Source organism: Amblyraja radiata, chromosome 27, assembly GCF_010909765.2.
Source record: "Amblyraja radiata isolate CabotCenter1 chromosome 27, sAmbRad1.1.pri, whole genome shotgun sequence".
Classification (NCBI taxonomy): domain Eukaryota; kingdom Metazoa; phylum Chordata; class Chondrichthyes; order Rajiformes; family Rajidae; genus Amblyraja; species Amblyraja radiata.
This window is the reverse complement of record NC_045982.1, coordinates 20,334,006-20,351,915: the sequence shown is the minus strand read 5'-3', so window position 1 is coordinate 20,351,915 and position 17,910 is coordinate 20,334,006. Positions and strand designations below refer to the sequence as shown.

At 40.7% G+C, this 17,910-nt stretch overlaps 1 protein-coding gene across 2 annotated transcripts; it reads left to right on the top strand.

Annotated features, from left to right (window-relative positions):
* Positions 1-653: 653 nt before the first annotated feature.
* LOC116988558 (gap junction beta-3 protein-like) lies at positions 654-8,366 on the top strand. Of its 2 annotated transcripts, none has more exons than XM_033045384.1 (2): positions 654-766; positions 7,369-8,366. In XM_033045384.1, the coding sequence occupies exon 2, from the start codon at positions 7,397-7,399 to the stop codon at positions 8,156-8,158; it is 762 nt and encodes a 253-aa protein (XP_032901275.1). In that variant the 5' UTR covers positions 654-766; positions 7,369-7,396; the 3' UTR covers positions 8,159-8,366. The 2 variants fall into 2 exon arrangements, with proteins under 2 accessions (XP_032901275.1, XP_032901274.1); XM_033045383.1 differs by lacking the exon at positions 654-766 and adding an exon at positions 1,944-2,125.
* Positions 8,367-17,910: the final 9,544 nt, after the last annotated feature.

Here is a 17,910-nt window from a genome sequence, read left to right as displayed (position 1 = left end):
AAGTTTCTCAAAGGCAAAATGGTCAGCGGTTGGTTGTTCTTTTTCTCCTGGTGTTAAGGAGAAATGCAGCAAGGAAACAGGCCCTTCGTCCCATCGCGTTTGAGTTAACCATTTATATCAAGCCTACATTAATCTAATTTTTCATCCCACTCTCACGTTCCCATCAACTGACCGCCATACCAGTGGGCAATTAACCAAACAAGTTGCACATATTTGGTATGTGGGTTTTAAAGGAGCACCCAAACAAAACCCATATGGCACAGGTAGGCACCTGAGGTCAGGATCAAACCCGGACAACTGGTGCTGTGAAGCAGTGGCTCTACCAGGTGCACCACTGAGGGGCAAGGGGATGGGAAGAGAATGTGAATGTTATTCGGGGCACACGGAGATTTCTGCTAAAATCTACTCTCGGTAGATCCGTAATTTATTTCCCTCTGAGCATAAAGGAAGGAAAAGTTCTCAGTTTACAGCATACATTCATCTGATAATTCCGGTTTCCCACTGAATAATTTCCCACTGAAATGTGAATCTAGATTATGGACTCAAACCATTGGACTGGCATTGCATACTTAATCTTCTGACTCAGAGGAGAAATTATTCCTACTGAGCCCATCATATTTAAAGAATTTATTTTGTGTTTCCTGCTTCTGTCAGTTGTTCAGGAAACCGGCAAGAGATGATTTTAGTTTCTCAAGAACTCTGCGAACAAGAGCCGGCGGACAACAATGAACTTCTGTAAGGTCTGACGGACAATTTCATACTCTAGGTGAATTATTTATATTATAACTGTATGCTAATGCTCAGCGGCTAAGAATGAAAAATTGTCTTGGTATATGATAATAATAATAATAATAAATTTTATTTATGGGCGCCTTTCAAGAGTCTCAAGGACACCTTACAAACATTTAGCAGGTAGAGGAAAAACATGTAAGGGGAATGAAATAGACATGACTAGTACACAAAGTAAAGACAGAATTCAATACAAAACACAATATGAGGCAATTAATGCACAGATGAAAAGGGAGGGATCTGATAGCCCTCTTAATACAACTTCTGAAAGTACAATTTGAGGCACCCTTAAAGTCTCTAAAGTTAAACTTCTTTTAATTCATGTGACAAGATATGATTGCCAGCAAGGCTTCGTTGTGCTCTTTGACGGGGAAGTGTATAGTTTTGAAATATTGTTGCATTTGTTGCATTTGATTCGCTATTGTTGCATTTGATTGAAACTTTTAAAAAATCAACAAATGTCCTTAAAATTTTACGGCACATGGCGACTCCTTATCTGTTGCTTGCAGCAAATCTAAATGATTTTGACAGTCTAGATCAAAGGGCAGAGATCCAACACATAAATAAATGCCGCATGCCCAAACCTATGTCTCTTCATTTGCTGATTTTAATTTAAAGTTTAGAGAGGAGATATTATGGGGGGAATATCACCTTGTTTTCGTCTTAATTTCAATAGTCAAACTGAAAACTGAGGGGTGATAGTACAAGAAGCTTATCCCAAAGAAATGGCAGGTACAGGAATTAAAACTAGCAAACTGACACGAAGAGGGAGCCTCTTTCTGAAAGTGGTTCTGCCACATTTCTGGACAGGTACGGTGAACTTTGTCAAACATTGGAACGCATTATAATTGAACAGGGTGTGTTTGAAACCACAGCTCATTAGACATGAAGCACTTAGACTGCTGGATTGTTAAACTGCCCCTTAAATGAAATGTTTACAAGCTAATCCCACAGTCAGCAGCTTTAAATGTTCATTTATGTAATATGTAGCAAAGAAAGAACTAAAGTGGGTCTGGCAGGCTTCCAAAAAAACACACAATCTCTTCCAATTGTTGTAAATTGCAAATACCAGGAAGAAATTTCATGCAAATGACGACATGTCACATCTACGTCATACGGTAGGAAACATCCTCCATTCTCTGTCCAAGCCCAACCCGAAAAAAAACATTAAGACCCACCCAATAATTGTGCTGGTGGTAACATGAATAAAACTGAAAGCCAGCCAGGAGATCCACAGACAGCAAAGAAAACGGGAATATGTTAGGATTTCAACCAATTTAATTCGGTGTTGGTGCAAGGCTGTGGAATTGGAAACCTGTAGCTTCTACATTGTCTGGTAAGGTTCTCTCGATTGCCCTAACGTCCGTGTACTTCAAGCTTCATCAGATGGTCGGGGCAAATAAAATGGGATGATTCTGCTTTTCAAGTTCAGCTGTTATAAATTCTTCTGAACTCTTCAATAGGTAACGTCCCCACACAAAATTAGCAACTGGCAAACGGAAGGTTAATGTTTTACTGGTCCTACAGAGTCCGACTGGTATTTTAAAAATATCCGAGCATTCATCTCTAAAACCAGTCTGCCCGGTGAGTTGTGTTGTAGTACTAAAGCCATGCTGAAGAAGCTAAAATTTGGAGGAGATTTTCAATTAAACTTCAGTCTCCTCTTGGCAGCAAACAATTATTTTGTAAGTGAATCATTAATTTATAACATTTACCTTTTTTTTTTAATTTTCCACTTGAAAAAAATTCGACAGGAATATATGTGAAATGTGAGGTGATTTATTCTGCAGGCAATTCCCTTTAGTTGTCTTGTAATTTTCAGTTAGGTACCTCATTGGGGCCATCTCTGGAAGCTGAAGGAGATATTGACTGCGAGATGAAGGGCATGTTATGCATGCCGATGATTGTTCTATTGTATAATGGCTCCATTTTGTAAATAAGCTGAAATAGCAAGCTACTTAAACCTGAGTACTCTGTTTTAGTGATTCAAAACTGCTCGCTTATAAACCTTTACTGACCTTACTTTAAAGCAGACAGATAGTGAATGGGCTCCAGTGAGTAAGGAATCAGTTGTGAGAGTAATTTATATTTGTGTCTGGAATTTAATTTATTAGTTGAACCAGAAAAGTATCTGTGTTTAACACCTTGAAAGAACATTTTTCTCTTTATCCACATTTGTAATATTTCGTAATAATAAATAAATTGTTATTTATTTATTATCTATTATGGAGACGTTATTGAAAGTTTTTAATACATTTCCTTATTGGTTTGTCTTCTCTTCCCTCAATCAGCGATTCTCTGCTTTAATTGGGAAGGACCTGATTTACCATTTTCACATTTAAAATTTGATAAGATCACCATTTCTCCTGAATTTAGGAAATAGAATTGGTATTTGTATCGGTCTTGGCTTATTATGGAATTATTATGAAAGTGCGTCTGCATTACTCCCATGTTAGTACACTGTCAGCTGAAATATTTCAGGGCGGCACAGTGGCGCAACGGTAGAGTTGCTGCCTTACAGCGAATGCAGCGACGGAGACCGGGGTTCAACCCCGACTATGGGTACTGTCTGTACGGAGTCTGTATGTTCTCCCCGTGACCTGGGTGGGTTTTCTCCGAGATCTTCGGTTTCCTCCCACACGCCAAAGACATGCAGGTTTGTAGGTTAATTGGCTTGGTAACTGTAAAAAATTGTCCCTAGTGGGTGTAGTGTTAATGTGCGGGGATCGCTGGTCGGTGCCAACCCGGTGGTCCGAAGGGCCTGTTTCCGCGCTGTATCTCTAAACTAAACTAAATTTGTGCATAAATTGTTGGAATAGGATTTAAATCAGTGGCAGGCTGGCACAGTGGATTCATTACTACATTACAACACCGGAGACCTGGGTTTGATCCTGACTACAGGTGCTGTCTGTACGGAATCTGTACATTCTCCCTGTGACCGCAGGTTTTCTCCTGGTGCTCCGGTTTCCTCCCAAACTCCAAAGACATACAGGTTTGTAGGTTAATTGGCTTAGGTATAATTGTAAAATTGTTCCCAGTGTGTAGGATAGTGCTAGTATACAGGGAGATCGCTGGTCGGTGGGGACTCGGTGTGCCAAAGGGCCTGTTTCCACGCGATATCTCTTAAGTCTAAAGTCTAAATCCAGAAGCTTTTCATATCGAGCCAAGAGTGCCATCAACAGAGTGATAGTAGACAGGCAACGACGATGTTAAACTCTACGGCCAAAGAGAATTAATTTTCCTGCCATAGGGTTGCACAGTGCACAGCTGTGCCTCACGGTGCCAGTGAACCAGATTTGATCCTGAACTCGGGTGTTCTCTGTGTGGAGTTTGCACGTTCTCACTGTGACCACCTGGAATTCCTCCAGGTGCTTCGGTTTCCTCCCACATCCCAAATACGTGCGAGTTTGTAGGCTAATTGGCCTCCGTAAATTGTCCGTAATGTGTCGGGGGTGGATGAGAAAGGGTGATAACATAAAACTATTGTGAACGGGTGAATAATGAAGTGTGGATTCGGTGGACCAAAGGGCCTGTTTCCATGCTGTATCTGTAAACTATCACTAAACTAAACAAAACAAATATGTGTACTCTGAGCGATTGTATCGATTGTATTTGGTGTACTACAGCAGCTGTGGTGAGGGTGAGAGCTGCAGAGATGATAATATTATTACAACTGCCATGTTATGTAGCCATAAAGTCTAAGTGGCAAGAAAACACAAACGATTGAGGAAAACAGTAGTATAATTTGGTCTGGAGCAAATTAAATTTAAAGTGGAATGGAATATAGCTTGAGTGTGATTGAGAAAGCTGGCAAGAGAAAACATAAGCTAAGTCCTTCCAACATTTTGCGAAGCATCAGTGGACTGCAGCACCTCACCAATGCCGATCTTTAGGTACAGTGGCTGTCGGGCAGGGGTAGGCTAGAATGCACACCAATACCAAAGTAGGAAAAGCGGTGTAGTAACTGAAGGAATACTTCATTCTAGTTACTAGTCATATATAGCCAGCTCTGTTCACAATCAATATCACAACATATTTGATTTCTCTTTTTGCTAATTTCATCTAACAACATAGGATCAGAAATAAATTGCTTTCAATTGCTGGAACTGGTTCCGCCATCCAATTACATTGTAGTTCAGCTGTATGTGTCTATTCACCTTCGTTCAGTTCATCTCAATGTTTTTTGCCCAACAAAACGCTATCATTTGTAGTTGAGTTTTACTTTTTAGTTATAAAGATACAGTGCGGAAACAGGCTCTTCGGCCCACCAGGTCCGCATTCACCAGCGATCCCCGCACATTAGCACTATCCTACACACACTATCACCAATTTACACTTATGCAAAGCCAATTTACCTGCATACGTGTACGTCTTTAGAGTGTGGGAGGAAACCGAAGACCTTGGAGAAAACCCACGCAGTCTCAGGGAGAACATACAAATTCCGTACAGACTGCACCCGTAGTCAGGATTGAACCCGGGACACCGGTTCTGCAAGTGCTGTAAAGCAGCAACTCTACCAGTGTGCAACTGTGCCGCTCTAGTTATAGTTTGGAAATTTTTGGTTAAATCGGGTTTTGATTAGAGGGAGTTTCAGAGTTTGACAGCCTAAAAGGCATAGCTCTCTTTCTTTCAAACGGTATCACACAGCAACTTTCAAATCTATGAACCATTTTTAGACATTATCACACAATGTGCACATTCGATCTAGCACCTGGAATTAATCCATCTTTCAATCAGATACAGCAACTATACAGAAGCCAGCTAAAGATGTTCATTTTATGATGTGTTCTTTTGATATGGCCACACGCTATTCCAGAGATTGTTCAGGCTTGTCCATGATTTTTGGTCATGGTCATCTCCAACGAGATATTTTAATTCAGTGTTGTAATGAAATGCTGCACAAACAAGTCATGTTAGCTGATTCTGGGGATCCCCACAGCATTTACAGTATGTTCCAGGAGATTAGGTGCTTAATGAACAAACCGTCTGCACATGTTCGGTCTCTTAGATGTCCTCTGATTCAGGTCATTGGTTATCATTTGATAGTGCAAGCTACTCTCATTCCCTCTGGTTGTTGTGGTCAGAAGTGTTAAACTCTGTCATATGCAACACTTGGTTTAAAGACTGACAATAGGGGATGTGTGGATGGATGCGTGAATGCTGTACAGCTTGCCTCAGTGTACAGTCAAGTGTCTCAAATTACCGAGTGTGACACTTCAAGAGCTTTTGGCCATAGAATAATTGTGTTTAGGAAGGAACTGCAGAGGCTGCTTTACACTTAAGATAGACACGATATGCTGGAGTAACTCAACGGGTCAGACAGCATCTCTGGAGAAAAATAATAGGTGATGTTTCAGGTCGAGACCCTTCTTCAGCCTGAGAGTCAGGGAAGAATGAAACTAGAGGGATGAAAAGGTACAAAGAACAAATTAATAAAAGGTATGAGAAGAACAAATCAAAGCCAGCAAAGTTGATCAAAGATACTTATGTTTGTTCTGAGCTCCAACTCAACCTATCACCAAAACTAGACAAAAAGCTGGAGGAACTCAGCAGGTCAGACAGCATCTTTGGAGAAAAGGAATAATTGGCGTTTCTGGCTTCACCAGACCGAGAGTCAGTGGAGAGGGAAACTAAAGGGAAACTATCACCAAAACTGCTGATTATTAGATATCTTCACATCCAAAACCTGTACTCTGGTTCCTTTTATTGTTAACCACTCAACAGATGTTAAATAAAGCTCTTGTGGCAGTACCTTGTTCCCCTTGGGACAGAGGAGCAGATTTTTAATTCATTGGTTTGGATTGGACTGAAAAACAAATTTCATAAGTGCAGGAACTTTGAGAGGAAATTGAGGGAACTTTTGCAACGAATATCTGTTCCTATCTGCCATCTGTGACATATTCCCTGTTGAAACTTTCCATTGTCATTTGCACGCTATAAAATGAGGAACAATCTGAACACACCAGCATATTTTAACCACAGAAGTTTAATTAAAATAGCTCTCTCTCTGTTTTAAGGTTTCAGTTTCAGTTTTAGTTTAGTGTCACATGTATCGAGGTACAGCAATAAGCTTTTGTTGCATGCTAATCAGCCAGTGGAAAGAAAATACATATTTACAATCGAGCCTTTCATAGTGTACAGATACATGATAAGTGTTCAATGTTTAGTGCAAGGTAAAGCCAATCAAGTCCGATCAAAGATAGTCCGAGGGTTCCCGATGTGGTAGATAGTTCAGGACTACTCTCTGGTTGCGCTAGGATAGCTCAGTAGCCTGATAACAGCTGGGAAGAAGCTGCCCCTGAATCTGGAGGTGCGCGTTTTCACATTTCTGTACCTTTTGCGATGGGAGAGGGGAGAAAAGGGAGTGGCCAGGGTGTGACTCGTCTTTGATTATGCTGCTGGCCTTGCCGAGGCAGTGTGAGGTATAAATGGAGTCAATGGAAGGCAGGTTGGTTTGTGTGTTGGCGAAGCTGCAACACCAGTTCTGATGATTAGTTTTAATATTTAATAGATCTTGATCCAATGTTAATCAAATAAAATGAAAAGGAACAATCAAGTTTTCCATTGTTTGTATTTCAGGTCAACGGGTTAATACGTTGCAAGTGCCATGGATTGGGGAACATTACAAGGTGTGCTCAGTGGAGTGAATAAGTACTCAACTGGATTTGGACGGATCTGGCTATCCGTAGTCTTCATCTTCAGAGTCCTGGTTTACGTGGTAGCGGCAGAAAGTGTTTGGGGAGATGAACAGAGTGACTTTGTCTGCAACACCTTGCAGCCAGGCTGCCCAAACACTTGCTACGACCACTACTTCCCCATGTCGCACATAAGAATATGGGCCCTGCAGCTGATCTGTATCACCACACCCTCTCTGCTGGTCGTCTTGCACGTGGCATATCGGAAAGAAAGGGAGAAAAAACATAAGATGAAACACGGAGAAAATTGCACCCGACTGTACAAGAACACGGGGAAGAAGCATGGCGGACTCTGGTGGACTTATTTGATGAGTCTCTTATTTAAAACCGGGTTTGAAGCTGGTTTTTTGTATGTTCTTCACAGCATTTATCATCAATTTTATTTGCCTCGTCTCGTCAAGTGTTCCATGTTCCCTTGCCCAAATATAGTTGATTGTTTCATTGCCAAGCCAACTGAGAAAAGGGTCTTCACGTACTTCATGGTCGGAGGGTCGGGTCTTTGTATTATCCTCAACCTTTCTGAAATATTTTATTTAGTTTTTAAACGATGCTTTCAAGGTTGTAAAAAAACCATCAAGAAAGAAGAGATAAGCATGTCTAAGAGAAGACGAAATCTGATTTTTCAAAACAGCATTGAGAAGCAAAATCCGGTTGAATTTAACCAAAACATTTAAAAATGTCCTAAATTAATCTCAAAATCATTATGATGTGATATTTTGGATCAGATCAACCATGATATTATTGAATGCTGAGCAATCTTGAGAGGCTACATGACTTGCTCCTGTGCCTGTCTCTAATGTTCATGAATAATACATGCACTATCCTGCTCTATACCGTTTTAAATGCTCTGTCATATTGACAAAATATAACGCGTACCTTTAATACCATGCATTAACAGGTCTTTGAGTTTTCTCCAGCATCACAAACCAAATGTGTATGCCTATAAAGCTGTGCAAGAAACACAATGCCAGGCGAGCAGCAGGAATATTGGTGTGGTTAGCATTATCATCGCACCTCCAGAGGCACAAATGGAGCCAACACTAGTTAGAGTCATAGAGTCATAGAGTCATACAGCGTGGAAACAGGCCGCTCGGCCCAAGTTACCCACCTCAACCAACATGCTCCAACTACACTAGTCCCACCTGCCTGCGTTTGGCTCATATCCCTCGAAACCAACTTATCCATGTACTTGTCCAAATTGTTTTTTTAACTTTGTGATAGTACCTGGCTCAACTACCTCTTCTGGCAGTTCATTCCATATACATACCAACCTTTGTGTAAACAAGTTTCCCCTCAAGTTCCTTTTAACTCTTTCCTCCCTCATCTTAAACGTATGTCCTCTGGTTTTTTATCCCCCACACTGGGTAAAAGACTCTTGCATTTACCTGATCTATTTCTCTCATGATCTTATACACCTCACTGCTCTTCCTTCTCCTAAAGTCCTAGCCTGCGCAGGTCTTCTGAATGAACGGGGACGTACACAGGTCCAATGTGGACTCACAGTTGAGGACAGAGGGTAACATATTCATTGATAAACCAACGGGAACATGGTGTTGGAATTTTTCTTTTATGTCTACGTCCAGAGTTTTAGTCTTCATCTGTCCCACTATGTAAAATTAGTTCACAGAGCAACACAATATGGAGTTCATATAAAAGTATTAAAATTGAATCAAATGCTAGAAACAACATAAAATAATTACACATAATGTAATACATTCAATCAAATTAGTGAAGATAATAATAATAATAATAATACATTTTATTTATGGGCGCCTTTCAAGAGTCTCAAGGACACCTCAAGGACAAGATAGCAAGATCGGTGACATAAAGCAAATTGTGTGCACTTCATGATCTCTCTATATAGTCAATTACACAGCTTTAATCTAAATTGTTTCCATTTATATACTTGTTCTGGCTCTGTAAAGTTTGCTGGGGAATGACAGAAATTCTCCTGCATGCTGTTCCTTCACATTAAATATTGCTCACTCCTTAACTCTACATAATTCACTCTGGCAAATGTTGCACTGGGCTATCTACAACTTCCAACTGGTTGCCCAGGCTTATTAAGAAGCCTCCATATTTCATAATCCAAAAATCACTGTATATCAATTGATTGATGCACCCAATCATTTTGAATGTGCCTGTTGTGTGTTAGACCATGAACCGTCCAGTATATGAATGTTTTGATGTCCAACCATTCGCACAAAGGTGCTTTGTTTGGGAAAGAGTTTGAGCTTTTTTTTCTGATGTTTACCATTTTCTTTTGTTCTGTAGTTCAGCATTTCTTCTAAAGCTGGTTGGGGACAGGAGCAGACATGACAGACATGACAGAGCCAATTTGTTACTTAGGGGTTGATTTTTAACTTTTGGTGACATTACTGCAAAGCAAGAGCTCTGAAAAAAAAAATGCTTGTATATGAATACATAAATGCTTCAGGAATTCCTCTCAGCTCTGTTTACAAAGACCAATGCTGACACTCCTGGGACCCATGCAGCATTCTTGGATAGAGTTTTCAGTCAATTCCCTGTTGAGTTAATTATTTCTTGCTAAAGGTATCTGAATACCATTGGGGTTGCATGCTGCACTGCTATGTAAGCAGAATGATCACCACTGTAGACATATGGGGGTTAAGAATAGATAGACACAAAATGCTGGAGTAACTCAGCGGGTTTAAGAATGTATGATATTAAGACCATTGAACTATTGCAAGGAAGTAGAAAACGTATTTCGAGTGAAATCAATCAAATGTTTTCACAACCACACAATATACCAGAAAAGTCTTTAATCCAGTGATTGCCACTGGATGCTTTTACTGATAAGGAATACTATGTCATAGCTAAACAACACATGGAAAGCAAATGCTGCAAATAGTCATTTGTATCAGGATGTCCAACAAGAAGAAACACTCGCATTAATCTAAGTGCTGTGCTCATACTTTTAAAGAGCTGCAGTTGTTAAGTATCCGGAAAAGTTGATACTAATGGATCAATAAACAGGGAAAGGTGATTGTGGTTAGATGGAGTGAACAATGAGGAAATGGACATATTTTACCACAGTTCTCTGAGCGTGTTAAGTAGGATAAATGACGCCCAAAGTGGAGAAAGTGCAGAAATAGGCACACAACGTCATCAGATCAGGAGTATTTTTGTGTAGGAAGAAACTGCAGATGCTGGTTTACACCAAAGATAAACACAAAATGCTGGAGTAACTCAGTGGGACAGACAGCATCTCTTGAGAGAAGGAATGGGTGACATTTCGGGTGAGACGTCAAATATTGAAGAAGGGTCTCAACCCAAAACGTGACCCATTTCTTCTCTCCAGAGATGCTGTGTCCTATTGAGTTAGTCCAGCATTCGGTGTCTATCTCAGTACTTTGTTTACATTTGTAGTAACATAAAATAACCTGTTGATTTGCTTTGCATGTTTTGCACTGCAATGCAGATAAAGTAACCCCAAAATAGATCTCTTTTTGCAAGTCCCATAATTACTAAAATAGATTATTATTGGAAAATGCAGTGGTATAATTTGGCCAGTCTGTTATTAGTGAATATGCGATTGAATTTCTGCCTTTAATAACACACATTTATCTGTTACTCCGAAATCTACTGCTGCTGTAGATAAAGAACTCTGGAAATTAATTCATGTTGTTTCATTTTAGACAGAGCTACATTCCTCTCTCCTAATTGAGAACTTGCACCATTGTAGTGCTGAGTCCGCCATTATCACATGTAGGAATATTCCAGACACGTTTCCAAGGTATGGTTGCACAATATTTGTATCATCGAGAACCACAAAAATGTGGTTAGTTATGCAAGGTTTGCATGGTGTCACTGCCATTTCCTGAAGTCAGCATTCTGAAGACCGGCCACTCAGCAAAGCGTAAGGCAATGTGACCATTTGTCACTGATGTTCCGTGTTTGTTGTAACATGTACACTATGCACCATCAGCATCACGTGTCAATGTCCATTCCATAAAGAGCAAGAAAGAAATAACTTCACAACATGGACTGTGGAGAATCAAAGAACAATGTACAATGGCTTGGAACTGAGAGGAAAAGTATAACTACTTACTATCATTCCCACTTTCCAATTGAAATGTTTATATCTGTATGTAAGAGTGTCCTTTCAAAATTTATATCAAAGAAATCCAGAGATTATTGTCATGTCTGAATTTAAGATACTAAAGACAAGGAATTTTAAAATATTTGTACTGTAGTTTTATATCTTATTTATTATTATCTACAGCATATTATTCATTATGACTGTATATGGATTGTATATATGTTTTGACAAAGTGTAAATAAATGCATTCATTTTAAATATATAAACAAAATTGTTACAGTGTTGCCAGTTGGGTACTTCATCATCAATGTTCTGTCTCTAATCTACTTGCTTCAGGTCCCATACATCATTAGCATTTTCCTGGTTTACATAATATAGTTGTCTGTCCCAGCTATTTGCACCGCACACAGCACCACAGTCTCGCACTTAAACTGATGCTTTGGCTTTCAGATCCTGTGACTTGCAAAATCTTTGTCACTTTTGACTCCCAACCTTATTTGTGTTTGAAGTGCTCTTGTGTTTTGACTAACAATTGCTTACATTTCCATTTCCTCATGAGTTTTGTGTCACTGTCTTGATACTTTTCGCAATGATCTTTACTTTGAGCCATATTAACCATTAACTAAGTAAAAGATTGTCTAATGGGCCTGTTCCACAGGCGGTTTTTCAGGCGACTGCCGGCGAGTTTCCTGAAAAACCGTCAGGTGCAACGGCGACTGTCAGAGTGGAACAGACACACAGACACACACACACACACACACACACACACACACACACACACACACACACACACACACACACACACACACACACACACACGCACACACGCACACACACACACACACACATCGCAGGCGGGGGCCAGGGCAAGCAGGGGAGCGCTGTCTGATATTCGCACGGTACAAAGCCAAGGTGATACAGACACACACCACGATGAACAGGAAGGATGGCGCTGTAATTAAGACGGCTTAAGCACAGTGTTCGGTAAGTCCTTTAAAAGAGGGGGGGAGATGGGGGGGGGGGGGGGGCAGAGAAGGGGGAGAAGGAGTGGAAACAACTTTAAAGAAGCCAGACAACTTTTAAGAAGCTAGAGATACACGGCTGTGAAGTTCGGCGGCCATTTAAAATTACCGATCGGTTATCCTTGGTTCTGAAAACTACTGCTTATATATTTTATTCCCCAATGAGCCAATGAAATTCACCGGTCAGCACCAGCTACAAACTACAAGAACATACGAGAACCTTCGACCTCCTGGTAAACCCACTAGGACCTCCTGGCGACCCACCTAGGGCACGAGAATTCTTGCTACTCTCCATGGTGGCCTCATTCCAATCGCTGCTAATTTTTCAACATGTTGAAAAATTCACGGCGACCATAATGAGGCCGCGACGAGTTCCCAGAATACGGGAACTCCTCACCACCATGAAGGCGACTTCCTGGCAACCACCCGCAAACATGGGGCAAACATGTGGCGACTGCATAGTCTCCTGCAGTCGCCTAAAAAGTCACCTAAGTGGGACAGACCCATAAGATTCAATCTTCAGTTTGTTGCTTCATTCACAATCGTATTTGCAGCACAACAACCCAACATTCTGCCATGCCATGAAGTGCAAGCCATCCTTTCAGGTGATCTACAAGAGAGTCAAATGTTTTATTACATATGTCCCAGATAGAACAATGAAATTCTTACTTGCAGCAGCACAACAGAATAGGTAAACATAGTACACTCATAAGATATTCAAACGTGATTTAGAGGATGAAATATCTATTTTGCTGGCTTTCAAAACTAAACTGAAACTTTCAAAAAAATTAAACAGCATACATTTTACATCATACAAAAGTTCATTTTGTTTTCTTATAATACACTATTAAATTGAACAATATTTACATTAGTTATTACAAACGCCCGGAATGTAAATTAGGAGGTAATATCTAGAGGTTATGTGATGTACTATCCATTGAATAATTCAAAAGATATTGTTGCCCAAGATCCTTTTAACTTGTTTATTAGAATACAAATTCTCACAGTATTTGCTTGACAAAGTTATGTGTTAGACATCTTTTCCTCTAAAATTTAATAGGTAGGTAAGGTAAGGTAGATGGACTTTAAACAATGAACTTAGGCCCCGAGGAGGTATTGAGCAAAAGGGAGGTTTCAGTGTACAATTCCAAGAATGCCTAAAGCGAAGGCACTTGTAAATAAGGTGGTGAAAAGGACATCAGGATACTTGCTATCATTCACCAGGGCAGAGGATATAAACAAAATACTGTGATGCAACTTTATAAAATAGTGATTAGGCTGCATTACTGTACAGAGTTCTGGTCACCACACCAGAGAAAGGATGTGATTTCACTGGAGTCATAAGAAATCTTGAGGAAAACACAAAGTGCTGGAGTAACTCAACAGGTTAGACAGCATTTATGCAGGAATTGAGCAGGTGACATTTCTTTAGACTAGGTCCCAAATGGAAACCACGCCTATCCATTCCCTCCATAGATGCTGCCCAACCCGTTGAGTTATTCCAGCACTTCATGATTGCATTGGAGAGGGTTTAGAGGAGATACGTCAAGAATTTCAGTTGCAAGGAGAAGTTGAATAGAGGGGTTTGTTTTGCTTGAAGTAGAGGAGACTGAGAGGTGATTTAATGGACGTGTACAAATTTATGAGGGGCATAGATAGGATATACAATTGGACAATTTTCCTCGTAACAGAAGTATCTGAAACTAGAGGGTATGGGTTTAGGACAGGCGGGGGGGGGGAGGTTTGGAGAAGATCCAAGGAAATTCTGGTGAGACTAGGCCTATTTACCTTAGAATGGTAGAAGCTAAGATGTGACATGATTGATATATATAGAATTATGAAGGAATTAGTTAGAATAGACTGCTAATAATGTCTGCTCATATCAGGCATGAACAATATTTGAGGACATAGATGTTACAGAAAGGACGGAGATTTAAAGGAGATCAAAGGGATGAGTTTTATCAACCAGTGGGTGTCTTGTACCTGGAATACATTGCCAGAGAAAGTAGTGAAGTCATGTCGAGAAGAGCACTTGAATCACAAAATGCTGGAAAATGGGATTAGTACTGATTGGTACCCACTGATTGGCATAGGCAAGATGGGTTGAATGGCCTGTTTTCATGTTATATCACAGTGTTGTGAAGAACTATCACCCACAGGACACTTAGAATCTGGAAATCACTGCCTGAGAAGTTGGTGGAGGGAGGTAACTTTAGAACAATTAATAATAGGTAAGCCGTTCTTAAGGAATTAGTCAGAGCAAGTGACTGAAGTGTGAATAGACAAGCTTTTTGTGAGCAGCAAGTGTAATTGTTATGGGTAAGGACAGGGCTAGTCCAAAAGCTAAAGATAGAAATGAGGGCAAGCCAAACTTTGTTGGCATTAGACCTTATCCTTAACTTGTTAAACTTGATTGGAGGAGATGGGCGAGGTTTCCTCTGTTTTTACCTCAAAGAAAAACATAAAGAGTTGGAAACTTGGGAAAGTTAATGGGGATGTCTTGAGCATAATCAGTTTTACAGTTGAGGAGATGCCGGGCATCCCAAGAAGGTGGAACCATCTCCCAGTCCTGATCAGATCTAACAGGGACACTGTGGGAAGATAGAAAATAAATTGCAGAAGCCCTGGCTAAGATAAATGAATCATCATCCAACGCAGTTGATATGCAGCAAGATTGGAGGGTGGTAGATGTTGAGTCTCTTTTTAAAAAGGGCTGCAAAAAAACCTAGGAGGTATGGACCAGTAAACCTAACATCTGTGGTAGGAAAGTTAACGGAGAGGATTCTGAGGGATAACATATACATGCATTTGGGAAGGCAATGGTTGATTAGGAATAGTTAGCATGATTTTTGCATGGGAGACCATGTCTCATGGATTTGATTCCGTTTTTTGAACAATTAACTAAAATTGTTGAAGTGTCTCGGCCCGAAACGTCACCCATTCCTTCTCTCCTGAAATGCTGCCTGTCCCGCTGAGTTACTCCAGCTTTTTGTGTCTATCTTCGGTTTAAACTAGCATCTGCAGTTCCTTCTTACAGCGAGCCATAGACAGTCTATATGGAATTCAGCAAGACCTTTTATAAGGTTCCACATGGTAGGCTGCTCTGGACAGCTAGATTGCATGAGATTCAGAAGAGCTGGCTAACTGGATACAGAATTGACCATGGTAGGAAGCAGGGTGGGTGCTGGAAGGTTGTTTTACGGACCAGGGGCCTATGACTAGTGGTGTGCTGCAGGGATCATTGTTGTTTGTCATCCATATCAATGATCTGGATAAGAATGTACAAGGCATTATTCGTAAGTCTACAGATGGCACTAAAATAATAATACCGTAGATAGTAAAGGTGGTTATCAAGAAGGAGCAAGAAGAACTACAGCAGGAACAAGTGTGCTCAGGACTGGGTAATGGAATTGAATGCAGATAAGTGTGGGCATTGCAATTTGGGAGATTGAACCAGGGCAGCACCTTCACAATAAACAATAGGGTCCTGGGGATATTGCAGAGCAGAGGGATCTAGGAGTACAAGTACTTGGTTGCCAGAAAGTGGTGTTACGGGTAAATAGAGTGGTGAAGAAGGCTTTTGGCACATTGATCTTCATCAGTCAGGGGAATTAGTATAGAAGACACAAAGTACTGGAGTAATTCAATGCATCAGGCAGCATCTCTGAATTTCGGGTCGGTGAATTTCAGGTCAGGTCCCTTCTTCAGAGCATAGAAGTTAGGACGTCATGTTACAGTACAAGACATTGGTGAGGCCAACTTGAAGTATTGTGTTCAGTTTTGGTGACGCTGCTGTAGGAAGATTGACATTAAGCTGGAAAGAATGCAGAACATAAATATAAGAATGTTGCCAGGATACAAGGCCCTGAACTATAGGGAGAAGTAGAGTGGGCTACGACTTCATATTTTGGAGCACGGAGGATGATGAGTGGTCATACAGAGATGCATAAAATCACGAGGGGAATAGATACGGTGAATGCACAGACTCTTTTACCCAGGGTTGGGGAAATGAAGAACTAGAGGGCATAGGTTTATAGTGAGAGGGGCAAGATTTAATAGAAAACTGAGGGACAACTTTATCAGAGTAGGATAGGAGCATTGAGCTGCCACAGAAGGTAAATGAGGCAGGTACAACAAAGACATTTGGAGCAGTACATGCATATAAAAGGTTTAGAGAGATATGAGCCAAGCATGCACAAATGAGAATCGCTGAGATGCATCTTGGTCAATAGACAATAGACGGACAATAGGTGCAGGAGTAGGTCATTCGGCCCTTTGAGCCAGCACCACCATTCAATGTGATCATTCAATGTGATCATGGCTGATCATCCCCAATCAGTACAATGTTCCTGCCTTCTCCCCATATCCCCTAACTCCGCTATCTTTAAGAGCCCTATCTAGCTCTCTCTTGAAAGTATCCAGAGAACCGGCCTCCACCGCCCTCTGAGGCAGAGAATTCCACAGACTCACAACTCTCTGTGTGAAAATGTGTTTCATCTCTGTTCTAAATGGCTTACCCCTTATTCTTAAACTGTGGCCCTTGGTTCTGGACACCCGAACATCGGGAACATGTTTCCTGCCTCTAGCGTGTCTAAACCCTTAATAATCTTGTATGTTTCAATAAGATCCCCTCTCATCCATCTAAACTCCAGAGTATACAAGCCCAGCCGCTCCATTCTCTCAGCTTATGACAGTCCCGCCATCCTGGGAATTAGCCTTGTAAATCTACATTGCTCTCCCTCTATAGCAATAATGCCCTTCCTCAAATTAGGGGATCAAAACTGCACACAATACTCCAGGTGTCGTCTCACTACGGCCCTGTACAACTGCAGAAAGACCCCTTTGTTCCTCTACTCAACTCCTCTTTTGATGAAGGCCAACATGCCATTTGCTTTCTTCACTGCTTGCTGTACCTGCATGCTTACTTTCAGTGAGTGATGAACAAGGACCCCCAGATCACGTTGTACTGTCAGCATGGACAAGTAGGGCAAAAGGGCTTGTTGCTGTGCTGTCTGACTCTAAATAACTAGATGAGCATTTACATTTCCAAAATCTAGAAGGCTTTGGACCAAATGCCTGTAATAGAGATATATGTATATAAGGTCCCTGATTGTCATCATCAATATATTGGGCCAAATAATCTGTTTCTATGCTGCATAACTGTATGACTCTGTGTCTCTAATAAGTAATTATACTTAACTACACTTTTTATATTTGTAATTAAAAAAATTAACCAATATTTGCTCGTCAATTAATCCTAATCCAAAACACTTCCCAGTTGTCGGGTTGGCTTCTCCTTTGTGATCTTGAATGTACAATTGAAATTGCCATTTCGGCATTA

Coding starts and splice junctions, on each gene's coding strand:
- LOC116988558 (XM_033045384.1), top strand. CDS start 7,397: ATGGATTGGGGAACATTACAAGGTGTGCTCAGTGGAGTGAATAAGTAC.